The following is a 26,008-nucleotide window of genomic DNA, read 5'->3' on the forward strand; positions in this document are numbered from 1 at the left end:
CCAACAAAAAAATTAAGGAATTGGAAGTTTAAGTGAATTATTCTGAAGATGTATACACTTAAAATGCAATGCACATTTTCATCATTGTCCTACAATTGCCAAAAAGGTGTAATATTACTCTTCAAAAGGTTATGCCAAATCCCAACTATGCCAGTTTATAGGGAATACTAGTCTGTGTGAGGCATACCAACCAGATCCTGCTTTGTGCCCAGCTACATGTTTTAGCAACACAGTGTTTACTGACATTCATTTATATTTTTTTAAAAAGAGCTAGAGCGACATAAGTCTTTTGAATGTATTTGGCCTGCTCTACTTATTGGATCAAAACAGATTTTCATTTGTTTTAAATATAGCAATGCTGAAATCTGCCTCATAGCTATAACAGAATGGAAAGAAAAAAAAAATTTCCTATGCCAGTCCTGCCTGAAGCCACAAAAACATTTTTTTATTTGTTTCACTTTGGCTGTGCAGAAGTAGCCCTGTGACTGAACAGAAGTTATGTTATAGTCACATAAATGACTACTTATTTTTGCAAACCTGTAATCTGTAGTGAAATCAACAAACTCTGAGCTATGAGTTGCCTGGTAAGTTTTTAGTTTCAATTTTGCGGTTGTTTGGCAGAAGATCTGCATCACTGCTAACCATGCTGGAAGGCGTCCTAAAATTTGAAACATTTATTCCTACCACTTTCCCACATAAAAAAGACAGAATTCTGGAGTCAGTGATGAGCAGATTACAGTCTTGCATCTTAAACAAAAAGTGTGTTAAAGAGTTTCTTAAAAGGATTTTTGGCAACGGCAGCAAAATCTGAAGGATGAAGGCACAGATTATACATAAGGGGCTAACCTCAAAAGCTGTTTTGATCTAGTATAGCATTTGTAAAGTATTTTCACCCCACCCATGTTTTAATAGCTTTTATGTGATAATTATGAAGGTCAGTAAGAATAATTATTATATCTGAAGAAGGGGCAAACGACATCCTACCAAAAACTACTAAAAGTGTTTTACTCTATATGATTCGCATCTTCCTAAACCATGACATGCTAAAATTCCATAAAATCATAAAGCAATCCTGATTAAAAAAAAAAAAAAAAAAAACAAGTTCCAAAATGCAAATCAGGTAGATTGCAATAGGTATTAATCTTGCAAGAGTTCTTCTTAATTACCGATCATTATTTAGACCATCACAGTAAATGAAGCTTTGTCCAACCCCTTGCTTTTTTCTAGCCTTAAGAAATCATAAAAACACAAACACCAGGTTTTCAGTGAGCTGAGTAAGGTGCCTTAACGAACTTAATGAGGTTACACATCATTCTTTGCACAAGAACTAAAACCTGGCAGTATTAGAACTTACTGCATTTTCCCCATATTTTTATATTTTAATCAAGAACCTAAAATATGCAAAATACTGACATTCTACATTTTGATGGGACAGACACATGACTTAATTCAATGTTTTTAAAATAGGTCATTTTGAGCAAACCTCTGAAGTTATTCAGTTTTTCCTACATTAAATATATTCTATTAAATTCAGCAGTGAGTCTGTCTTAAGAAAAGTCGGATATTTAAATCTGGAAACAGTAATCCTATGCATAAAATTCAGTTTAAACAATGTGCAGTAAACCAGAACCCATCCAGAAAACAGGATTCAAATTGTAGACTCAAGTTTAATCTTTCAGACAGGCTTCATAAGGCAGCACTGAAGCAAGGAAAGGCAGATGCAAAGATGTAGACAGCGATGCCAGATGCTACCCAATCATCTGCCACAATATTAGCATACGGTTGGTAGTGCAAGTCAGACAAAGGCGGTAAAAAAAAAACAGTGATAAACAGAATTTGTCTAAAAAAGTTTTCAATTGGGTCCTTTCAAAAGCCTCAAGAAAATCAATGTTCTTCCTCCACATTTAGGGACCCCTTTGCCAGATGTTCAATTTTGTTTAGCAGCAACATGTGATGGTTCAAACGATGACATATTCAGCACTGACAGAAACCAACTTTTCCATTGACTGGTATCAGCGAGAGGGAGCAAGCATGAATCCCCACTGCTCCCGCTGGACAGCAGAAAGACTGAATCCATTCACTGAGACAAAAGGCAACTGCTGGCTCTGCTCGGAAACAGTAACGTTTGGGAGAGGTTTCAGGTGTGGTTCATCAGATGTATATAGAGCTATAAATAGAGGTGCTGTGGGTAAGAGGTTAGCTGTTGCAAAAGAAAGCTTCCTCTGGTGTGCAGCAGGCTGGACTTAGAGAAGCATGGCCTAAGAGCAAGACTTCAGAATTCATTTTATTTCTACATGGAAAAAAAGAAATATTTTTTTCAGTTTCTGAAAGCAAGCGGGAGGCTGAAACAGAACTAGGTTGCTGTTGCTTCTCTTGGTTGCTCCTCTTGGTTTTACTGTAACGTGTACAGTAATAACTAGAATATTATAGTGGCAAGACTTCTCTGATTTTCACATCCTTTTAACTCTGCTAAAATTTCAACTCTTCTTACTAATGGTCATGAACTCAGCATTTTTCTCCCCTCAATAACCTCACTATACTGATAGGATATCTCAGGTACAAGTTATGGTAAGTCTGACTTAGTTTAAACGCAGTTGTGTTTGTTTTTTTAAGCTGAGGAGGGCTACATCAGAGGCAGCGTGCAGCAGCACCAGCGCTCCTCTCCCAAGGAAAAGCAGGCGAAGGGGCTCCTGACGAGCTCTGCTAGCTGCACAGCTGCCCCGGGCCTCGGCTCTGCACCAGCCCGCTGCTGGCAGCCGCCTGCTTGGCGGCAGGGAAACATGGAGCATCGCCGCACGGAGCGCGGGGCACGGCTGGCTGCCCGGGCGCTCGCACATGCGGCAGAGCGGCCCCAGCGGGGAGACCTGGCCTCCAGCCGGCTCTGCGGCCGCCTCTCCCCCGAGCTCCCCAGCGCCGGCGCGGGGAGCCGCCGCCGCCGCCCTGCGCGCTCGGCCCCGCAGGCGGCGGCCCCCGGCCCGGCACTGGCCGCCGCCCCCGGAGCCGGGCTGGCGCGGGGCGCCGCCTCGGGGAGACGCGCCTCTCCGCCCCCTCCCTCCCCTCCCCCCGCGGCCGCTGACAGCAGCGAAGGGAGGGGACCGACAACCCCCCCCTCCAGAGGCCCTGACAGGCGGGAGGGGACCGACCCCCCCCCAACAGCCCCTGACAGGCGGGAGGGGACCGACCCCCCCCCCAACAGCCCCTGACAGGCGGGAGGGGACCGACCCCCCCCCCAACAGCCCCTGACAGGCGGGAGGGGACCGACCCCCCCCCCAGCAGCCCTGACAGGCGGGAGGGGGCCGACCCCCCCCAACTCCTCCCTGAGAGGCGGGCCGGGACCGGGCTCCCCAGCGGCCCTGACAGGCGGGAGGGGACCGACCCCCCCCAACTCCTCCCTGACAGGCGGGAGGGGACCGGGCTCCCCAGCGGCCCTGACAGGCGGGAGGGGACCGACACCCCCCAACTCCTCCCTGACAGGCGGGAGGGGACCGACCCCCCCCCAACTCCTCCCTGACAGGCGGGAGGGGACCGACACCCCCCAACTCCTCCCTGACAGGCGGGAGGGGACCGACCCCCCCAACTCCTCCCTGACAGGCGGGCCGGGACCGGGCTCCCCAGCGGCCCCTGACAGGCGCCTGGGCGGCCACCGGCAGCCTGTCAAGCGGGCGGCGGGAAGCGACCGACCGGACGACGCCGGCGGCCCCTGACAGGCGGGCGGCGGGAGGGGGGCGGCCCCCGCAGCCGTTCCCTGACAGGCGGGCGGCGGGAGCGGACGGACCCCGAGCCCCGCGGCGGGCGGGCATGGCCCGGGAGGGCAGGACGAGGGGCAGGTGGCTGAGCCGGGCAAAGGCAAGCCCCGGGGGGGGCGGCGGCGTGCTGGCCCCGGTCCACCGCGGGGCCGGACGCGTCCCGGCGGCGGGGGAGGGGGCTGTCAGCGGGCCGGGCAGCCCCGGCGGCACGTACCTGAAGTAGTAGACATCGCTCTTGCCGGCGCTGAGGCCCGACTTGCGGATCACCTCTTCCTTCTTCCAGCCCGGGGGCAGCGCGGGGCAGTCCATCCTGCCCTGCTTCTCCATGCACCGGGCGCAGGGCCCGACGCGCAGGGGGGAGGGACGGGCGGCGGAGGGGCTTGCCCGGCTCCCAGCGCCGGCGCTCGCAACAAGAGCTTTATTGTTCCCGGACACGGCCGGGGCCGGGACCCCCTGGCGATGGCGGCCGCGTCGTGCTGCTCGGCGCCAGGAGCGCGGGCTGCGCGCGCAGCCGGCGAAGTGCTCACCCGGCGCCCGCTTCCGTACTGAGCCCCGGAATCCGTGTCATCGGCCTTCCGAGCGGGGGCACAGAGCGCGTCCTAGAGGGGCCAGAGCGGCCAACCCCCGCCGACCATAGAGAGCGCCGTAGGCGGGCCAGAGCGGCCGCGCTGCCAGCGCCGCGGCGGCGGCCGTCCCGTCGCGTCCCGTCCCGCGGGGCAGCGGCCGGGGCTGGCGTCTTCGGGCTCCTGAGGGTGTCCCGCGAGGGAGGGGAGAGTTTAGACTCCCCCGTGACGGGCGCTCTGGAACCCCCCCGCGCAGAACCGTGCAGTGCAGATGCGGAAGAGGCGATAACAGTTCTTCACGTGTCACTTGTCCTCCAGGATGACAGAAGCTGCTGGTTAACGTCTTTTTGTTTGTTTGTTTTTCTGGGACGCGCTGCAGCATTAAAACCCATCAAGAAAGAATCTGTCACGCAACTGAAAGCCTGATGTATCATAAAACTGAATTAACTCGTTACTTGCTTTTTCAAAGTGTCCATTAACAAAACGTATTCTCTAGGATCCCCTGCTCCAAGTTCAGAGCAATTTATTTGCATCGTATACAATTAAACTACCAGAATGAAGCCTGAGGAATCGCCTCTTCTGCTTTATTCAGTTCCAGAGCTTTGCTACAAGCCATAGTGATACTAAAAAGTGACTGCTGTCCTCCTGCTTGTTTAAATCTCTCCAGAAAAGGCATCTCTTGAACAGTGTCTTACTGTGAGGCAGTTTTAACTCATGATCCACAGATTTTGTCTAGCTCTGGACATTTTTTTTACCATCACGTAGCTTTATCCTGTTTTCTTACCATCTATTTCTGTAACAAACTTCTGTACTGAGTTGTCCAGATACTGAACAGTCCTTGTTAATAATAAGGAACTAACACCGATTACTTTGTAACAGAGCTATTGCTTCTCTTAAATCCTATATTCAAACAGAACCAAATTGCACAACTGAACGGCTGTGTTGCCATGTTCTTCCCTCACAATGTCCTCGTGTCCCTGTTGCTACCGCCTGCCTGCCTGCCCCGTTCCCTCGTTACAGATGGCTGCTCAACGCCTGAGGAGAACCTCCAGGAAACCTCGCTGCGCACTGCCGGTGCTGGCAAACCGGGGTCGGTCTGATTCGCACGGGTGACTGCACCGGGGGGGCATTGCTGGTGCTGACGAGCGGAGCCGGGCAGCTCCGTCAGTGTCCGTGCGGCAGGCCGCGGCCTCCGTGGCAAGCGCAGCTCTCGTCCCCCGCTGTCCCAGTCCCGCGGCCGAGACCTCCTCGCCCGGCCTCCAGCCTCCGCAGTGGCAGCAGCAACTCCGCGGGCGCCGCCGGTCGGCCCCCTCCTCCGCGGGGGCGGGCGCCGCCGGTCGGCCCCCTCCTCCGCGGGGGCGGGCGCCGCGCGAGCCCAACTCCGGGAGCGCGGCCGCTCGGCCATCCCCGCCGGCGGCGGCGGCGGCGGTTCGGGGAGCGGCTCTGCGGCGGCGGATGAGTCAGCCCTTGGGCGGCATGGAGCCCTTCCCGCCGCCCACGGAGGACGACGAGGAGGACTGGCTTCGCCCGCAGTCCGGCGGCAGGACCGCTCCGCCCGCCCCGTGTGAGCGCGGGCCGCGGCGGCGGTTGCGGGGCGGGGGAGCAATGGCGCCGGCTGAGGGGACTGAGGGAGGCGGCGCGCGCAGCGCTGGCGCGAGGGCTGAGGCGAAGGGGGAGGGGTGGTCGGCGGGGGAGGCGCGCGCGCCGGCTGAGGTGAAGGGCGGGGGGGCGGTTGAGGCGCGCGCGCCGGCTGAGGTGAAGGGCGGGGGGGCGGTTGAGGCGCGGGCCTCCCTTCGTCGCCGGGCGGGGAGGCGGCCGCCGCTGACAGGAGCTCGCCCGCGCCGGCCCTGTCCCGCGGGGAACCGTTGCTGCCGCCCTCCGTGGCTTCGCCCCGCGGCCCCCGCCGCTGTGGGGGAAGGGGAGCGGGGAGCTGCCCCCGGGGGCAGCCCTCCTCTCCCTGCGGGCTGGCAACTCGCGTGGGCCTGGGCCGAGGCTCCCTCTTTGCTTTGGAGTGAATATGCGCTGGCGAGGTTTTGCGTTAGTGGTAAAGGGCTGTGTCTGGCTCGGAGTGGCTTAGGAAACAGCATCAGTAGAAATAAAAAAGCTATGAATCGTGGTGGATGATATTTTAGTATTCAAATTTGTCTATTTAGGTATGTTTTAACTTAAACTAAGTTTCTTCTATCCAAAGAGAACAAAACTGAATTCTCCAGGAGAAAAGAACCAATCCTTTAGAAAGCTGCAGTGTTTGTAAGGCGAGAGAGTACCTCTCCTCTGCAGGCTTTAACCTTTACTTGTGCTGGTATTCAGTGGCTCAGCAACTCCAGTATTAAAAAAAATATGTTTTTTTTTCTTTGTGATCCTGCTGATAATTACTTCGCTTTTCCACTTACCTCAGCTGACTTCAATAGGGCATTTAGAAAAAACAATATTTAGAAATAGACCAAAGTCTAAAAGATTTCATTTGGACAACATCAACTTTGAACTAGTTCTTTCAGTTTACAGAAATAAAAGTGATTTCAAAAAAAAAAAAAAAGAAACGACTTGGCATTTTTTTTTCCATAGCAGGGTTTGCTGTTTGTTAGATGATCAGTTGCTGTCTTCACTGGCAGCCTTTGGGAAAGCTTCGATATCTGTGTCTCATAAACCTTTTAGAAAGTGCTTTGTTAATTTACTTGAAAGCATCCACAAGCTGAAATTTTATGAAACTTGTAAAGGGTATACTCTAAAAGAGGTAGGAAAGTTAGCTCTATCAGCGAAGCATAATATTGACATCTAAGCTGAGTTGAAGAAAGCTTATTTTCTAGAAATATATTAAAAAGAAGTTTCAGTACTCCACTATGAAAGGATGTTGTGTCAGTAAAATGATGTTCTAAAATGATTCAGGGTGAAAAGACATCCAGCTGACTGTCTGAAAATAGGGGAAAATGTTTATTAGTATGCTGAATTGCTGTGGATTAATTACAGTCATAAGAAATTCTAGAATTACTGTAGTGCTACAATTAATGTAAACCTTTTGTAGTATCTGTTTGCTAGTGTAGATTAAAAAAAAAAAAAACTTTATTACATCAAATATAAGGCTGCTAGTAATTTTTATTTACTTTCCTTGCAGCAGGCCACAGTAAGTCTGTATCAGCAGGAAATACAGCGTGCAGAGTGATTGTTCACATTGACTTGGACTGCTTTTATGCACAAGTAGAAATGATCCGTAATCCTGAATTAAGAGACAAGCCTTTAGGTATGACTTATTTTGCTGCTGGTTAATTTGGGGATTATGTGCGTTCAGGCAGAAGAAACTACGGACGTGCCTGCGTAGTTAGATGTAGACAGTCACACAGTAGCTTTAACCACATCCGGAATGAGCAAGGGGCAGACTAGGATTCCTTGTAGCTGTGTGAGTACAAGACTGGTAAATGCTCTTGAGGAGGAGTATAGGTGCTTGCCAACATGTCCGAACAGTTCTGGGGATTGCAGATGATTTCTGTCATACATGAGCAAAGAGAGGGCTGAGCTCCGCAAATGAGTCTGTTCCTTTTGACACAGTCATGCTCAGAGCATACTTTATTCCATTCAGAAGTTAAGAATAAATGCAAGGCAGTCAATGTCTAGGATCAGTGGAGAAAGTACTTCTTAAATTGACTATTTTATAAAGAACAGTTTTCCAGATATGATTGTCTGAAAAGGCCCAAAATTGAGAGTGATATTAAAATGGAAAATTAAAAGCTATAATGTTTTAAAATGTTCTTGCCATCAAGTAACTTAAATTAAGAGATTTGTCTTGTGAAATAAGATTAATATTCTTCGTTTGCTTGCTTGTTTATAACATTGCATTCTGATCAAAGCATGTACATTGCAGTTTTTGGCAGTGGTGTCAAAGTACTGTGGCCTTTTGTGAAATACAGAGAAACCTAAATTTTTGAAATCATTTAACTATTATTTTTCAGGTGTGCAACAGAAAAACATTGTAGTTACTTGTAACTATGAAGCCAGAAAACTTGGAATTAAGAAACTGGTGTCCGTCAGGGATGCTAAAGAGAAGTTTCCTCAACTGATGCTGGTTAATGGAGAGGATCTAACTCAATATAGGGAAATGTCATACAAGGTTACAGGTACAAATTAACAATTCAATAGAGAACAAAGACTCTGTTAAACTCTGTGCACATGCTTGCATGTGTAATAATATTACTATGTTGTATTTTCCTGCTCTAAAAGTTCTTAGGAGAATGAGCCTTATACTATGGTGGTAATACCTACAGTTGTGCAATGTCAATTTAATATTCCATAAAATAGGCTCTTAGACTTGGTTTCAATCTTTGTCAGGCATTATATATCACACTTCATGGGATCTGTATGCTATATTAGGATTATGCCCATATACTTATTTATTTAAATTAAAAAAAATTGTTCCTAATGACTTCAGTAATAAATTTCCAAATAAAAAGTGATGGAGAACAGAATCCTGATCCCTGCAGGTGGGTGAACTTCTCTGATATCTCTTAACTTTAGAGTTTAATCTTAACTAAGTGATATGCCAGCATTATTAACAGTTAGTCATTAAAAACAGTAATTAAATGTAGTAGTAATAATTTAAAGGTGAAAGCCCACATGGCTGGTAAACTGGGATTCCCTTGGACAAGGTATCACAGAGAACTGTAATCTCAAATCTCTGCAATGTAAAAACTATAGTCTCAAAAAGAATTGAAGAAAAAAGATTGGGGGAGAAGAACAGCAGATCAGAGACAACTAGAATGAAGAGATACTAAAAAGACTTAAAAATGTGGATTTTTTCTTTTTTCTTTTTTTTTTTTTTTTTTTTTTTTAATCCAGAAGGGAACACCATCTCTACTCGTGCAAGCATCCTACTTGAATCCATGGGGAATCGGCTGTGGGTTGATGCAAATATTAAAGCTCAGTTTATCCTTGGTTATTTTTTTTCATGCTAGATTTGTTGGAAGAATTTTGTCCACTAGTGGAAAGGCTTGGGTTTGATGAAAATTTTGTGGATATCACAGAGATTGTAGAGAAAAGACTAAAACGGCTACAACAAAGTGGATGTTCCAGACTATGTGTGTCTGGCCATGTATACAACGACCAAGGTGAGCTGAGCCTTCTTTCTGTTGAAAAATAGCCTAAATTCTTGTGAAGTTCAATACAAAGCATCAGTCTGCTTCTAAGTGTTGTCTAAAGCTGAGCAGTTGGCAACTCCAGTTGTTCTAACCTTGTTTTCCGTGCTTGGGAACGCATGGATCACAAATGGGAATCAGTGTTCTGATTAGTTTGTACAAAAAGTAAGTCCGGAGCAGATGAGCGTGCACAATGATTCGGAGGAACAGTTTGCTGTTGTCTTTTTTTTTTTTTTTTTTCCTCCTTTAAGATAGTTTTAATGTACTAAGACAGTTAGAATTTTCATTGAGTTTGAACTTTATTGCCAGTTGGAAAAACTTAATGATTTTTTTTATGAATTAAAAGTAAGCTTTTGCTACAGCCTTTAGGTCAGGAATAGAGTTACTGGGATTGAAGTAGCTGCTTTATACATCTTTATTGTGACTTCTCATACATGCATGTGGTATGTATACTCTGATACTCATTTCTTATACTAGGGAAGAAGGCAATTGTTCTTTCCTGGATGTGATGTTACTTTGAGCTACTTCTATGATTTTGAATATGGTTTGAGAAGGGGAAATATCTGAAAAGATTTTTCCTCATCAGTGTTTGCATCTGAATAATAAAAGCTTACGTGGCAGGCATTCCTAAAACACTGATTTGGTTACATTGATGCAAGAATCTGATTTAACACTTTCCTTTGATATCTACAAATATATTATATTTTATATTTGAAATACTCCCTAAACATTATTTATCCTTGAAGAGTATGCCCCTGCTTTTGAAAAGTAGCATTTCTCTTTTACCAGGATTTTTGAGAGATAGGAGTGAGCTTAAACTTGAATGCTAAAGCCATGGCAATACCATCTGACCCATGGGACCATACTTTCTTACACTGTTTTAATCCATTTTGTAAAAAATCTCTACATCTTAATAGAGAATTAGCTAAGTGACTACTTACATTCTGAGCCCCCCTTTCTTTGTCTTCTGCAGCCATCAATTTCCATGATACAATGCACGTAAGACTAGTTATTGGATCTCAGATTGCAGAGGAGTTGAGGGAAGCTGTGCACGCTAGACTGGGCCTCACAGGCTGTGCTGGAGTGGCTTCTAACAAATTACTGGCTAAGCTTGTGTCTGGTACCTTTAAACCAAATCAACAAACACTTCTTCTGCCTGAAAGCTGTCAGGATCTCATACGCAACCTTGAGCACATCAACAAAGTGCCTGGTAAGAAGGTGGTACTATAAGCACTGATGGAGAGCATATGGAGAGCTTTGACAAATATGAGAAAAACAATACTTCAGAAATTATAGCTGAAATAATTTTGCAGTCTAGTTCTTGAAAGGGAATGGGAGGATTTGGAGGTGTTTTTCGGGTTTTGTTTTTCATTTCTTACACTGTTTCTGAATTTTATTTTGCAGAAGCAATGGAAACACTTCAGTTCTTTTCATTTTTCATTGTCATAGAAGTGTTATAGCATTCTTTAGGATGCCTTCAAAAATACTTAATTTCCGGTTTATTTTTATTGAGGCTCAAGCACTATGGCTGATATTAGCTTTTATATGCAACTTTTTTTTTTAATTTGATGACTGAAAATCTATTGAGAGTTATTAAAACAGTCTATTGGAGCCTGAGAGAATATTCTGAGAAAGTACTTTTCTAGTTACTCTATGCTGACACCACGCTGTTGGCCAAGAAATACTGATCGAGGCTACAGACTTTGGCAGATCTTTGTTCTGTCCCAGTGTGGCTTTTCTAATGGCAGATTCCAAAACTTGGAACAGAAACTTACCAAAAATTTTGCTGAAAATCTTGCAATACAGTAATGGAAATAGTAATTGTCAGTACTGAATTCTAAATGGCCAGGCATTTATATTTACTTATGGGTATAGATTTTTAATATTGGATTAGTAATGATGTTTTCATAATCTTTTAGTACTTTATTTACAAGATGTATAAATACATTTTGTTAAGCTTTGCTGATGGGAGACACAGTGTATAAAATTATAAATGGTACTGAGCTGAATGGGATAGCACTCTCTCACTGTTTTCCACAATATAAGAGTTGAAGTTTTCCAAATGGAGTTATCGGTCAATATGTATAAGCTGTTTTACACTAGACAAGATTATGTAGTAGAATTCATTGCCCCATATGTTTAGGAGATTAAAAGAATAAATAAGCTTTAAAGTTATAGTACAAAAAATATGTATTGGTCAGTCAGTAGCTACTAAAAGTGACTTTTTTTCTTAGATGAAGTCCTGAACTCAGGAAGTGTCTTACCTGTTACCATCTGGAAGAGCAGTAGAAGAATCTGCATGACCCTCTTGCCTTTATTTTTCCCTGTGTTCTGTGCTATAGGATGCTTTTGACAGCAGGATAGTGGACTAGCTAGATGTTTTGGTCGACGAGTCTGAGAGTTTTTAAAGAAAATCCTTTAATAACTTTTCTGTGTATTTAATATACATTTTATTTAGGCATTGGCTATAAAACTACTCAACGCCTCAAAACGCTGGGTCTTAAAAGCGTGTGTGATCTCCAGGCGTGTCCGTCTGCTGTATTAGAGAAGGAACTTGGTGTTTCTGCTGCTCAGCGTATCCAAAAACTCAGCTATGGAGAGGATGACTCCCCTGTGACTCCATCAGGCCCTCCTCAGGTACAAGTATTGTTCTGAAGTCCTTTTAAAGGGCAAAAAATTGCTTTGATTTTTGTACAGCTTCACTAGGCCAATTGAAATGGTTTCCAATTATAGTGCTACTTTAATATAACAATTCCTAGTTTTGTATATGTATTCCCTAATATAACTTAGGATATATTAATGTATCATGCTCCTGAAATTCAATTGAGCTGACTATCAAAGGCATCTTAGATTTCAATCTGCATACTTGATTTTGATGAGAATTTTGAGCTAATTATAAAATTGAAAGGACTAATGTGTTTTTTTTCAGTCCTTTAGTGAAGAAGATTCCTTTAAAAAATGTTCATCAGAAGTGCAAGTTAAAGAGAAAATTGAAGAGCTGCTTGCTAACCTCTTAGACAGGTGACTGTCTTCAATAGCTCTTTTTGCTGACTAAATTTGTGACATGAAAGGACTTTGAGCATATGTAAGGTTTGTCTCATACTCTATAATAGTTCTTTCAGCAAAATGTACTTGCAGGGACAGCACCTGCCTTTCCAACCACTCTTCCCCTTTGGCCTTTTGTCTCAAGTCATGAATTGTCCTTCTGCGTTGCCTCATTTTTCTCTTAGAACTGTCTTTTGTATCCTCCTTCCTCGGCCGGCTGCCAGCTATTCCATTCCCATGCAGCTTCCTTGACAAAGATTTTTACATTATTCCATTTGCTGATTCTTTTCTATTGCTCTGATGATTCATCACAGTATTTTAGTGCATCTTCACTCATCTCCTTTATTTTCTATGAAAGGCCCTAGATCTTCTGGTTTTTGTGTGTGACTACCTCTAATTTCAGTCCCTGAGTTACCACCACTTAAGACTTGTCTCCTGTTTCGCAGCTCATTCTTCTGTTAGTCTGGAAGGCATTTTTATTTCTTCCTCCTTTATTTGCCCCATGAATCCAGGCAGTATACAAACCCAGCTACTGCAGTTTGACAATTGACCAGCATACTGGAGGATGACAGCATGGATTTACTCTTGATTTCTGTGACTTTCCCGTCTTCCCTTTCTATCCTGTGACTCTCTCAGTTCATTTTAAAAAGATAAATGAAAGGAGCAATATTGTAGCAGCCCTGAACTGTTCTGTGACTCTTTTTCTTCTGTTGTGCCTCAGCTTACTGTTCTGACTTTTGAACCCCTCTGTGTGTCATTTCTAAATCATCAGTTGATTTTTTTTTTCTCTACATAGTTTCATATTCTCTTCATGCCTTTTCAAGTCTTAAAATAATATACAAATCTTAACCGTCTTCTGTCCCCACATCTATGCAGGATTAGCAATAGACATATCCAATTTAGTTATATTAACATTGTGGGTAGGGTGTCTTTTCGCTGCATATCAGACTCTGCTCAGTAATCATAAAATCTGAATTGAGGCTGTTCAACATCCCATCTTGTTTATAACATTTAGAATTAAGAACTCTTGTGTAGGCAAAGTATCTGCATGCCTTTTGAATGCTGAAAGAAACAATTACATACTTTGTTTCTTTGTTTTCCCCTCCTCCTAAAGCTAACCTTCTGCCCCTAAAGGAGTCTTATTTTCTTGAAAAACAAAGAAAAGCTAAAGATTCTGGATTATACAGGGTACAATTGTAAGTGCTACACTGCTTTTAATGTAGTAAGTACAGAAATATGCGGTAGTTTTGCAGGCTGACGCACTTAATTTTAACACTCACTTCAGCTGAAGACTCTGTGAAACAGTATTTACATAGTACTGAACTTCTAACTTGGGAGTAATTTAAGAAAACCAGCTAGGACCCAAAGTTCCCCATATAATCCATGGATAGAAGTTCAGGAATTGAGAGAGATCCATAATGTTTACATTAAATGGCCTTGTAACCTAAACTAGATGTTGTGACAGTTTCCTTGGTCCCCTGAAAAATTTGTCGTAATGCTTATTGCTTTGTGCACATTAACGTTCTGTAGAATACACAAAGATGGAAGAAAACCACACACAATAAGACTGACCATCCGCCAGTTTTCTTCAACTAATAAATGGTTTAATCGGGAAAGTCGTCAGTGTCCTATTCCACCTCATCTCATTCAGAAACTTGGAAAAGGTAAACTCTGAATTTTTGAAAGTACCCACTTAGTGCTGCTATCTTTTAACTTGCCTGAAAATTGTAGGCTGTGTAAAGATTTTAAATGTTGGTTAACTGGTGTTGTGGTCAGGTATGAGCATTAGAACAAACCCAGAAGTAGAAACAATGTTTTGAGAAGAGCTAGTGAATCTACTCAGGTGTTTTATGACTGTCAAAGTAGTACAGGCTAACTGGATTAAGAAAAAATCTGAGGTACTTAATCTGTTTCACTGCAAAACTCCATTATTTAGTTTCATAATAATATTCCTTAGGCCTAATAGTTGGAAGCTTTTCCATTACTTGTAATGGATATATCTTGATGAGATATGCCAAAAATATATAGAAATTCACTGTAGGAATAGTATCTATGTTACTGTGAAGTTTTAACTCAGCTTTGCTGGATTAGTAGCTTTAAGTTGGAGGGTGGGGGGAGAGGCTGTTTCCTACATTAGTTGTCTGCTTGCCTGTGCTATGGATTTGAATTATGTTCCCAGATAAATGGAATCTGTTATGTAATAAAATATCTTTTTGATGTACTTTTTAAAATTAATAACACATAGCTCTCATCTTTCTCAAACTTAAGTTTTCCAGCCTAACCAGCAATTGCGATTCATTTGACACTTCATTCAGAATTGGGGAGAGAGGAGATAAATCTGAATCACTGCTATACTAGCATGCAGAATCAGTTCCCTGACTTGCTTTATTAATCCCCAGATGACTTCTCCCAGTCCTAGGGAAACCATTGAAAGTCTGTGTAGCTTTTTACTTCTGAATTGCTGGTGGATTCCTGCTATGTTGGAGGTGACTGAAAATTATTCTTGTCTCATGTAGTCATGCAAATCCCAATAAACTATGCTGGTATTACCAGTGTTGATGTAATGTTGTATACCTACGTAGCCCTGTAAAGGCCCTTTTTGGTAGAGCTAGATCATTTCTCAAACCTCTCTTCAGCTTGGCAAGTATTCTGTAATTCTTTTCTTCTAACCTAAGTACATACTACTAAGCTACCTTCCCAGGTGTAAGATTCAGCATTTTGGTGGGAGGAGCAGGGGGAGGAAAGCAGTCTGCATTCAGTTCAGGGTATACCTAACAGGGCAAAATGGAAGTCTTAAAGACCTATGATATACTGATTTAGGGATAAATCTCTAGGACTGTTATTTTAACGGATTATCTTGGAAATCTTTAGCAGGTATTTCGAGTTTAATATTTGAGGAATTTATCTTTTGAGATGAATAAATGTTGCTTCATGGGATATAGATGGTGTCATAAATACTCTCAAAATGTTGAGTAGCATTTTTTTTATTTTTTTAAACTTCTTAGGTTACTATTGATCTTTATTTTTTTACATGCAAAATGAGGAAAGTTCAGAATGTAAAATTAAGAGTGCCTACTATTTTGCCTTTGTACTTTGAAAGAGATTATGATTTAAGTAGCAGTTGTTTACAGAAGGCTTTTGATTACATACATTGCTTTTTTCCACTTTTTTATATTAGAAAGCAGCAGTGTTATATCCCCATTGGTTGATATACTAATGAAACTCTTTCGAAAGATGATAAACGTAGATCTACCATTTCATCTCACTCTTCTGAGTGTCTGCTTCTCCAACCTCAAAGATCTTCCTAGCAGCAAGAAAGGATCAATTGGTTTTTATCTAACAGAAGTGTCACCACTTTCAGCCTCTGGTAAAAATGTCCAGGTAAGTTGAAAGACACTGAAAATTTTCTTTACAGATAAGTAAGTTCTGAGATGATATTTCTGTCTATATAGATATTTAAATCTTAATGCTTTGGAAGCTTTAGGATCACAAATTGTATTTGTATAGTAAAAATAAAGATTCCTTTGGAGTCTTCTGAGCAAGTGTTACTTGTTTGCTTTCTTTCATTAGTTACTATTAAATCTGTTTTAATCAGTGTAGATTGAATGGGACAGCCAGCTAGGTTGTTGACCCTTTAGACTGAAGAGAACAGAATTCGTTAAGGGAAAAATTCAAACCGATGTCTTCCAAAACTAATCCCTGAATTTGGCTCTTCATTCCAGTAAGATCTGCCATCTGTTTAACGCTTGAGAAACAACAGGCCACTCACTCGGATAGTGTAGTTTTTCATATTTTACATCTGAAAATCCTGGCGCTAATACTTCTATAGTAGCTGATCTACAGATCGTATTTTGGTGGAATTGATATAAGTCTGATTTAAAGATAAACTCAGAGCTTTAATTTAGATAAATTAAAACCTTAGATTATAAACATCAGTGAGATTTTATCTACCTTGTTGCTATTATAAAAATGCATTTACAGTGATCATTTTATTTTCTGTGTGTTCATAAGTCTCCCTGTTCAGAATAGAAATCAATCAGAGATTCAGTCCTGTATTGGCCAATAGCACTGGCTTCTGATCCGGTGAGCTTTTCATTCCTGCTCTGAATTGAACAAAATATCTCTCGCAGCTGTACACACTAGACAGTATAAGAGTTGTCTGTGGAAACACTGCTAAATATTTCCACAAGATCTGTGATTTTGATATGTAATACAAAAACGTAGTAACCTCAAACTTACTTTGTATAATGAATTTACTGTTTTTGGCTTGACATAATTTTGCATATTGATAAATTTCTGTTTCTTTACTGCTGAGGAATATGATGAATAACATCACATTGTATATTCTAAAGTTCTGTGAAGGTTTAAAACAGTAAAATGTAACTTCAAAATATCTGCTCCTTTAAAATAAGAAGAGAACCCCTACGTGTATCTGCCTTCAAGATCTATGTTTGAAAATGAGATTAGAAAAAAGACAACACTACTGATCAAAAGGAAAAAGATCATGGTCTATTAAAGAATGATTTGAAGAATTCAGTTAGTAAAATAGTACTTAGTCATTAGGAGTCTATATAGAACAGGTACTTATGTTTTTTTTATGTACATATTATGCCACAGGAAAAGGAAGATGTCTCACAAGACCAGGCAAGCTCTTCTTGGAACCAGAATTTCAACAGAACTGGAAATACACCAACAAAAAAACTTTCAGAAGAAAAGAAAAGCTGTATAAGAAAAGCTGGAATTTCTGACTTCCCATTTAATTTGTCTTCTGGTGACATCAACCAGGAGGTCTTCAGGGAACTTCCAGAAGATATCAAGAAAGAAATTATTTCTGAAAGAACAGGAGAAATGATCCCTACAGAGAATATTTTTAGTCAACCATCATTGTGTTTTCCAAAAGAGATAAACAGCACTTCTCTAAGTTCCAAAAGAGTAAACAATGATATGAACGCTGCAGGATGCAATATACCCTTCACATCAGCTCATGGCTCTGCAACTGTTCTGGCACACAGCTCCAATGCCAGTTGTTCTTCTGAGTGTCCTGGAAGTATACTCATAGATGGTGATAGGGAAAAAAAGCCTACGGACCCTCTGAATTTCAGAGAGAGAGACTTGCTGGCTCTGGACGCTGGAGCTAGCCAAACTGTTCTGCCTGCCCCTGTCTTGGGTAAAGATGAGCAAGCCTTTGGAACAACTTCTAAGGATAAAACCTATGGTAGCAGAGAAGGAATTGTATTTCCTCTTAACGTTGACCCAAAGACTTTTTTTGAACTACCTGCAGATATGCAAAAAGAACTACTAGCTGAATGGAAGAATGAAGAACTTGCATCCAAAATGCTTATGGGTAAAACCTCTGAAAAGCCTAAAACAAATACAGGAAGAAAGAATACAGCATCCTGTTTATCACAGTCTAACAGTTTACTAAGGTATTTTAAACCACAATGAAACATTTTCATAATACAAGGGCACTGCAAGAATGGGCACTGAAGACAGTTCACTCTATGAAAAAGTTAATGTAAATTGTAAAGATGTGAATATTAAAAATATATTTTGGTAACTTTTGACATAATACCTACTAGTGACTTCTTTTTTTTTTAAGTAGTAATTAGCCTGACTTGCACATCATTTTGTAAGGAGGCATGATGTGATCAGACAAATCCTACACTGTCCTAAAATACTACAGTGTAGTTCGCAAAAATGCCATTTAGTATTCAGTGTTACTACCTTAACACACTGACTGGGGGGAAGAAAAACACCTTTTGAATTTATATTTTGTTGATTTTTACTGCCTACTCTGTTAAGTGTTACTATCAACTTGGGAGGGCAGGAAGCAGTAAAGGTGAAAACTGTCTACGCTCTATTAACTTGCACCTTTGCTTCTGTGACTTGTAATGTAAACTTACTGACAGAGCTGTCGATATTTTCTGCAGTTAACTGGTAACTAGAAGCATCAGAAAGACTGAGGGGTAAGGCTGGAAGCATTAGTTATAAACACATTGTATCACCAGGATGTTCCCAGACAGTGTGCAGCATAAAAAAAATTGACTGTAGGTTTAGTGTTCAGGATTCATGAAATGACACAACTGAGTTACAGAGCAGCTTTTAATGAGGTGCCCTATAATTGAATTCATAAGGCTCTTCTTTGGCTGTTTCATTTGAAAATACTGAAATAGTTGCTAACTGCTATTACACATTTGTAGTAATTAAACATGTTTAAAGTCTCTGGTATGCAGGATGCTTGCTTGTTTCAGTCAGGAGTACATAATTTTGAGGTAAAAAATTATCAAAATGTGTTTAAAGCTATGGTAAAATATTTTTGACTACTCTATTTTAACATTGCTATAGTTTACACCACCATATTTTCACATAACTGTATACAAAGTGCAAAAATATTACAAAACATCACTTGATTACAATGAAAGCTACATTCTGTATTTTTGATGGCACTTCAGTGTAGATTGACATGATTCCCAAGAGCAGAAAAAACTAGCATTCATAATTTAGTATTTAACAGATAAGTTAAGCTTTAGATATTTCCACATACACAATTAAAATACTAAACTTCCTCCTCTATTAAAAATGAATCCGGATGAAAGATGCAAATGGCAGAACTGCGTATTATTTTTCACTTATGTTTAATTATGGTCTTTCAAGCCTTTCAGTCCAGCTCTTGTTTCAGTGATTAAATTTATGAGAGTAGTAGGTATTGCAGTCTCCACCACAGAGTAGGGAAGCATTCCTCCTAATTCTGGCTGGATAAATACAACTAGCTTAGAATGCTCTGGATTCCTAGGATGAAAAGAATAGAAGCCTTTAATTAACACTCATTTCTCCTGCTTCTAAACTTACTGAGATGCAAGTTAAGATTTATAGTCCATCTCTGAAATACCATTATACATATGAAAGAATGGATTATGGATAAAGTTCCTTTGACACAAACTTCAGCTATTATTATGAGTCTCATGAGGTTCCCTAAATAGTTTCAAAAGGAGATTGTCTGAGCCAAAAAAACTGACCTCCAGGAAACAAAAGTTTCCCTGGACTATAACTGGCTCAGTAAAAAAGCTCTTGTGTGGCTTTTATTAAGTTTTGCGTAGAGAAGATAACTGAATAATCAAACATAACAGCATAAGGAGAATTTAAATACTTACTCTGGCAAGGGTGAACACACATACCCACAGGGATTGTTATAGCCACGGACACAAGAAGGAGTTGGAGGGCATCTTGAATATTCCACGCTGACAGCTGTATTGACACACAAAAAAGCAGCATCAAATTAGTTATTTTATATATTTATCAACTGTGATTCAAGAAGAGCTTTTTTAAAACAAAGCACTACTCCAGAAATGGGATAGTACAAAAAAACCTCACATGATCAGCAGGGCATTTAGCAATTGTATTCTGTAGGCAAAACACCTAAACAATATTAAATACTTGTGTAAGTAATTCAATATATGTAAAAATTTCTACAGATGTTTGGGCAGGTATACCCAAAACTATTATAATTGAGATGTGTTTACATATACCTAGTGCTGAGTTGTGGTTTAGTTCTGAACAAAGAACTCAGTTTGTTAGCAGATGTATTAATAGCTTATTGTGTTAGCAGAATAAACAAAGAACATTATTTTTTTGAAGATCAATTTTGTTCGCTGCAGTATTAAAATTAAAAAAAACTTTGGTTTGAGGATTGTTAATATTTAATTCAGTGAGATCACACATGCAGCAAGTACTATATACTGTGACTGGGCTGCAGAACTGATTGGATAACAATTCATATTAAGATTTCCAGAATGCAGCCAAAATATATAAACATGCAGTAGTTAATAAAACTTACAGTTAGTTGTAAGGATACCACCAGGATAGGGTTTAACATGCACCAAGTCAACAAAATCTCTTGATGAAATCAGGCCCATACCATAACTGTGTGTTACACTGTGATATATACCGGTATCCTACAAGTAAGTAAATGTAAATTGTTGAATTAACAGTGAGAAGCTAAGTTTTAGTTACCTGGCAAAGCAGCATTATATGCTGAATAATAAGAATGTGGCAAAAATGGATTTATCTGTTAGCATAAAAAGACAGTTCTTAGATCCAGTTAGTGCTGAACTATCACGTGACCACCATGAACGTGATTTTCCAGGGTGCTGGGACTGCCATTCCTCATGACAGGGATTTGAGGCAGGGAATATGATTTGTGTGTAAAAAAACTCAAAATGTGCACATTAGGTATTCTAGCACCATAGATACTAATTTGCACTAAAATACATATGCTAGATGGTATGTTACATTCTAGGACAAAGATCCTTAGTCTGCGTATGTGTTTTAAAACTAACTAGTTCCAAAAAAGCAGAGAAGTGAGTGAATGTATTTGAATACATTTCTAATAATTCTAACATACTCTAATATCTGACAAGCTCTGGCAGAAGCAGGCAGAGGGAAGTGAAAGATCTGCAGAAGAGAAAAAGGGGAATATTTTTGCTTTTTCAGTGTAGAGAGTGTTTTCATACATTTGAGACATTTATACATGTGTAATACGCTCTTAGACCTTTCTCAACCATATGCAGGGCCACCTCTTTCAAATGGTTAGATAAATGCTTGCTAATACAGAACTGATATTCTTCACAGGTGTTTTAAGCTCTAGGTGTTTTCAGAGTGCCTGCGACAAAGCCAAAAATAACTGGAATTCTGAACATGTAATATATCACTGCATTAGTACAGTATCAATTCACTTTCCATGCTGTCCTTGACTTCAGTGTATCTAAAATAGCTCAGCATCTAGTGGAATGCAAGACAGCGTCCAACTACGGTATCTATAATCTAACATAAATTAAGAAGGATCTGATCTGCAGATTCCCTAGAGTGCAGTCTAATTTATGTCTACAACAGTTGTGTTCACATAAAAGTTACCTGGTTTTCCCATCAAGTGCAATCAAGTAGTCCTGAAGCTATCTGCATTTTTCAGAGATTAGAAGTAATTGTATATATAACTTTTCAAACTCCTACTTTACCTCCCTCCCTCCCCAAATTTCTGTGTTGATATACTACCAAAGAAACATCCTCGCTTCTAACAAGCCAGAAGAGTGTCTTTTTAATTTGTGTTAACCACACTAACTCAGAGAGATGCTTTCTCTCAATTTTGATGTGATTTTGTCTCATCCTACACTTAATGGAGACTTCTCATGTTTTCCATCCACTGAATTCTTGACATGCTCAAGGTTATTTCATATTAAATATTTAACTCCTAAAGGGAGTGACACAATTCATACCTACCTCACATCAGCTAGCACATTTAGAAATGAAAAGTTTTTACCAAACTAGAATATATTTCATATTGAAATCCTAGAGATTGAAGTTTCTCTGTACCAGCAGAGGTCTTTTTAATCAGCACAATACAGGCAGAAAGAGTTAAAAAAAAAATTCAATGAAATTATTATATTACCTGGTCAATCTTTTCTAACAGCTTGTAAGATTGTAATGCTTTGTCCCACTTGTTTCGATATTCAGGAAGATACATAAAAGGAATAATTTTACTAGGGACTTCCTTAATTATCCCTTCTCCACGGTATCTGGATTTTATAAAAAACAAAAACAAATTATTAATTCATATTTGTGAATTGCAAAAAAGAGCTATACAATAATAAAGATCTAGCAGTTGGGTATGCCAGGCAATGAGGTAAAGCACTTGCTGGATTGATTAAAGTTCAAATAATAAAAATACTTCTTCTGTAACTCTTTTTTGAGAGCATTAAATTCTTGACACCAGTCATTTTAAATGAATTTTTCATTGTGAACTATTAGATAGAAACCTATTAGTTCAAATATGTGTAACAATATTCATCCATTAATTTATCTTTTTCCAAATGGACACTTTCAAAATCTATTTTGATAATAAACAGTGAGAAGATTTGTAAGCTAGTATATTCTGGCATTTCTCAAACTTATGTCCATAATCCTCTGGGGAGTTCAAAGGGGGGAAATAGGGCCCCTACCTAATAAGGGAACAGGAAGCTCCTGCAGTGCTAGCAACTGCTCACTAATACCCACAGTTCTCACACCTAGTTTCTGGAGAAACTGTGAATCATTGCACTTATGGGCAGCAATTATACTCGAAGGTGAAGGATGCTGCATGAACAGATGTGCTCAGAAAGAGACCATGCTTACAAAAAGTTTTCATGAAACCAGATGTACGGACCCTGATGATGTATGAATGTAAGTCAGGAAGAGCAAAGAAAAAACAAATTTAAAACCAAACACAGGCGCTTTGTAAAATTACGGGTCTGTTTCTCCACTCTGCAGCAACTTTTGTCACCACTTAGTGGCTTGGTGGAGTGGGTGCAGTGTGGGTGTATATGCCTACTCCAGAAACTTGATTCTCCAGTACCTACAACAGGTGCAGATGGTGATGGAAAACATGTTAATATCTACTGAAAAACAAGGAATGTAAGCTGTGGCAGAGCCAATTAAAATTAGCATATTAATATTTGGGTACACCCTTTATTTCCACAGCTGCCATGAACTTATCATGTTTACCAATCTCGTGAGCGGCTCTCGCCTCCATCCTGCAATATCTTCTCTCCTAAACTCAGTATGAGTCGTTAATCAGAAGGGTTTCCTCTACGCAAGGCCTCTGAAAAATACAATTGCTAGAATAAAAGAAAGGGCACTTCACCTGATTGAAGCCAGGATTTGCATGCTTTTTCAGTAGCAGATCACATATTGACTTCTGTTAGCTAGCAGAGCAAACTGTTAATACTCCTGTCAATTAAAAAGGAAACTGGCATCTGCAGTACGTAGTTAATAAACATGCAGTGTCAAACTGGAAATGGGAACAGCCCTAGTTTTGCTCCCAGAAGCAGCTAATATTACTTCATAAAAGACATGCTAGGGACCAATACAGCTTCTTAATGTGCGCCATATAAAGATTTTTACAAAAAACCCACAAATGATGGATTTGGGGCTTCCTAAACAAAAAGGCAGAAAGCACCATGATGATTCTTCTAACTGCAAAGAACTTACTACAGACAAGTCTACTTAGTACAGCTAAAAATGGCTATGTGACTGATTGGGACTATAACATATCTTTTTCTTGCATGGAAACAAGTGAGGCAAAGAATTCTAAGCATCCAGACTCTCACTCGCCTGTATTTACCTGTATTGGGATAAGATCTGAAGTAGGAGAACAAATAATGCCACTTCTAAAGTATACAAATTTCTATTACAATAACAATACTTTTAACATATTCTAATGAGCTATTTCTCATTATAATACTATAGTATAATTCTTCAGCAATGCTAGTGATACAGCATTGACTTCTGTAGTGAATACCTTTGTTGTTGAGACCTTCAGAAAAAATACTGAGCAAGACTTTTGGATTTAGAATACCACTAGTCAGGAACATATCATATTCAGAATAAAAAAAGTATCAGATGCAAATTTTCTCTACCGTGTATCTGTCTAGATTGATATTTCACATAACTGAATAACCATTAAGCATTTAAAAAAGGAGAAAAGCTCAGGACATGTCATAAGTGCCTCTTTTCTTCCCCTTTCACACACTTCTCTTCTAGGTGATTTTTTTTACCCTAGCCACTAAGGGATCAGTTGAGTGCCACAGCCAGCACAAATGAGAAGCAGAACTGCAGAGCCAGGAGAGGGGTAAGGAAGAAGAGCACAGGACTGTGAAGGAGCAACACGAACTCTTACGAGTGACAGCAAGCTGTGAGAACCAGCCTAGTCTGCCTCACCTAACTCCACTCTTTGGGCCAAATCCAGCTGCTTAACAAAAGTTGCACAGAATTCATAGCTCAAGAGAAGGAAGGACAGATAAAGTTGCTGCTCTGGAGGCTGCATGAGCCTCTCATCGCTGATGCAGCGTATTCCGTTTCAGATGCTGGAAAGAAGGAGGGCAGAAAAAGGACAGATAAGGGAGAGTGAGAAAGTATGTTTACATGTGTGAGTATCAGTCATTTCACAAAGAAAGAGATGAAAAGGGAAGGTGAAATGTAATGGTTTGAATAGAATTTTCCTACTAACTTCAGGCCAAAACTGTGATTCCATATTTACTTATTCCATAATAATAACTGTTATTCAACATTTAATTTTCATGGCACTTTTGAACATTATTTGGGAAATCCATCTCTTCTCTATTCCAGCACTGTGGCTGACACTATGTAACTATAATCACAACATCTTTTCTACAGCCCAGAAAATTTAACTTAATAGCTTTAAGAAGGATAGATTATGATTAGTTTTTCTATTCAGGTCTTGGGTATCACTGTTAAAAACTGAACTTTGTATTCACTACAATGACAAACAAAATGAAAATACTTACATGTTTCCTGAATATTCTTTTGAAGGCTTTGAAGCAACTGTAATATTTTTCTTAAAAGAGAAAAGAAAAATAATAAGTTAGGAGTTGATAAAAAGTATTCAACTAGTGTTTAAAGTAAAAAAAATTGTAAGCACCTTTGACAACAAAATAGATTTCATAAAAATAATTTCATAAATAATATTAATTAATGTTTCCTTACTGAAACTTTTATCACTCTCCATCCTGAGGTATCTTGGTTGTATGATAAAACTTTTTTTGCAATCTCATCCGTAATTTTCTTATAGTCCATTTATCTGTAAAGATTTAAAAGCAATTTGTTGGCATGTGACAAAAGCACTTCTCAAAGAGCAAAAACCATAGGGCTTATCCCTGTATTCTTTCCACAGGCTTTAATGAACCTTTACTGGGTATTTCTATCAAGTCAGCTATTTCTTATGCATTATACACCACTTCAGAAGAAGAGGGTCCTTATTTAAACAAAACTACAACTGATTTTCATGCATATTTTGTCCTGAGAAGTAGCTATCGGAGAGGGCCTTAAGACTGAATTGCAACGTCTCGTGAGACATACTGTTCACTCCACGCCATATCCAACATTACTCCACGTTAAAACTACCTCTGCTTGTACAGTTTACCACCTGAGGCCCTGATGCTGCGAAGATGTGCGACGGTCAGCGACCCGTGGACAAGGTGCGTCGCTTAAACCGAGCGGCGCAGCGGCGGCTTTTCCTCACGCCGCAGCCTTCCCCCATGGTCTTTCCGGGCTGCACCGTGCCAACCCCTCGGCGAGGCCCGGCTGCACCAGACGGCGCAGGGAGGCCGCAGCAGCCGCCCACGGCGAGCCGCCCCCCGCCCCCCCCCCCCCCCCCCCGCGGCGGCACGGCCCTGCCGGCGCCCCTCACCTCGCCGCCCTCTCCGCCCGGCGCGCGCGCTCTCCGCCTCGCAGCTCTCGGTCATAAGAAGTTTCGATGGCGGTTCCAAGGTCAGCAGCGCCGCTGAGCGCTTCTGGGCTCGTCTCCCACGCGCAGATCTAACTCCAGAGGGCCAGAAGAGGCTGCCGCCGCCGCGCTGCCTCGCCGCCGCCTCAGAGGAGCGCAGCGGCGACGCCCCCCCTTCCCGCCCCCCGCGCAAGGCATGCCGGGAACTGTAGTCCCGGGGTGCCGCAAGCCGCGGCGGAGCCCGCCCCGCTCCCACTA

General features: G+C 41.4%; 3 protein-coding genes across 5 annotated transcripts in view; 1 reads left to right on the forward strand and 2 right to left on the reverse strand.

Annotated features, from left to right (window-relative positions):
- LOC112994489 (methyl-CpG-binding domain protein 2) overlaps positions 1–5,629 on the reverse strand; it is a 44,285-nt gene extending 38,656 nt beyond the window's left edge. Inside the window, exon 1 of the mRNA XM_026118876.2 lies at positions 3,961–5,629. Coding sequence (XP_025974661.1) covers positions 3,961–4,073 — 113 coding nt within the window. The 5' untranslated portion in view covers positions 4,074–5,629. The remainder of the gene's footprint in view (positions 1–3,960) is intronic.
- A 31-nt stretch (positions 5,630–5,660) lies between these two features.
- Positions 5,661–18,046, forward strand: LOC112994488 (DNA polymerase iota). 2 transcript variants are annotated; one of them, XM_026118874.2, is made up of 10 exons: positions 5,661–5,873; positions 7,422–7,547; positions 8,254–8,418; positions 9,253–9,405; positions 10,406–10,642; positions 11,891–12,069; positions 12,362–12,453; positions 14,008–14,141; positions 15,656–15,858; positions 17,095–18,046. In XM_026118874.2, exons 1-10 carry the CDS (start codon positions 5,765–5,767, stop codon positions 17,920–17,922), a joined length of 2,226 nt encoding a protein of 741 aa, XP_025974659.2. In that variant the 5' UTR covers positions 5,661–5,764; the 3' UTR covers positions 17,923–18,046. The 2 variants fall into 2 exon arrangements, with proteins under 2 accessions (XP_025974659.2, XP_025974660.2); XM_026118875.2 differs by having other exon boundaries at positions 7,425–7,547.
- Positions 11,605–25,935, reverse strand: LOC112994490 (stAR-related lipid transfer protein 6). 2 transcript variants are annotated; one of them, XM_026118879.2, is made up of 7 exons: positions 25,715–25,935; positions 25,012–25,105; positions 24,813–24,862; positions 21,920–22,046; positions 20,312–20,429; positions 19,629–19,722; positions 11,605–12,091 (listed from the first exon to the last, which is right to left on the reverse strand). In XM_026118879.2, the coding sequence occupies exons 2-7, from the start codon at positions 25,099–25,101 to the stop codon at positions 12,055–12,057; spliced, it is 516 nt and encodes a 171-aa protein (XP_025974664.1). In that variant the 5' UTR covers positions 25,102–25,105; positions 25,715–25,935; the 3' UTR covers positions 11,605–12,054. The 2 variants fall into 2 exon arrangements, with proteins under 2 accessions (XP_025974664.1, XP_025974662.1); XM_026118877.2 differs by lacking the exon at positions 11,605–12,091 and adding an exon at positions 18,562–19,266.
- Between the last annotated feature and the right edge of the window lie 73 nt (positions 25,936–26,008).

Source organism: Dromaius novaehollandiae, chromosome W (assembly GCF_036370855.1).
Source record: "Dromaius novaehollandiae isolate bDroNov1 chromosome W, bDroNov1.hap1, whole genome shotgun sequence".
Lineage (NCBI taxonomy): Eukaryota > Metazoa > Chordata > Aves > Casuariiformes > Dromaiidae > Dromaius > Dromaius novaehollandiae.

What these genes read in the sequence shown, in the direction of transcription:
- LOC112994490 (XM_026118877.2), bottom strand. Translation starts at nt 25,101, where the DNA reads ATGGACTATAAGAAAATTACGGATGAGATTGCAAAAAAAGTTTTATCA. An exon ending in GGAGAGTGATAAAAGTTTCA is followed by an intron (nt 24,863 to 25,011) that starts GTAAGGAAACAT and finishes TTCTCTTTTAAG; the next exon opens with AAAAATATTACAGTTGCTTC. An exon ending in TGGTATCCTTACAACTAACT is followed by an intron (nt 19,723 to 20,311) that starts GTAAGTTTTATT and finishes GTGTCAATACAG; the next exon opens with CTGTCAGCGTGGAATATTCA.
- LOC112994488 (XM_026118874.2), top strand. Translation starts at nt 5,765, where the DNA reads ATGAGTCAGCCCTTGGGCGGCATGGAGCCCTTCCCGCCGCCCACGGAG. An exon ending in GACCGCTCCGCCCGCCCCGT is followed by an intron (nt 5,874 to 7,421) that starts GTGAGCGCGGGC and finishes CTTTCCTTGCAG; the next exon opens with CAGGCCACAGTAAGTCTGTA. An exon ending in AATGTCATACAAGGTTACAG is followed by an intron (nt 8,419 to 9,252) that starts GTACAAATTAAC and finishes TTTTCATGCTAG; the next exon opens with ATTTGTTGGAAGAATTTTGT.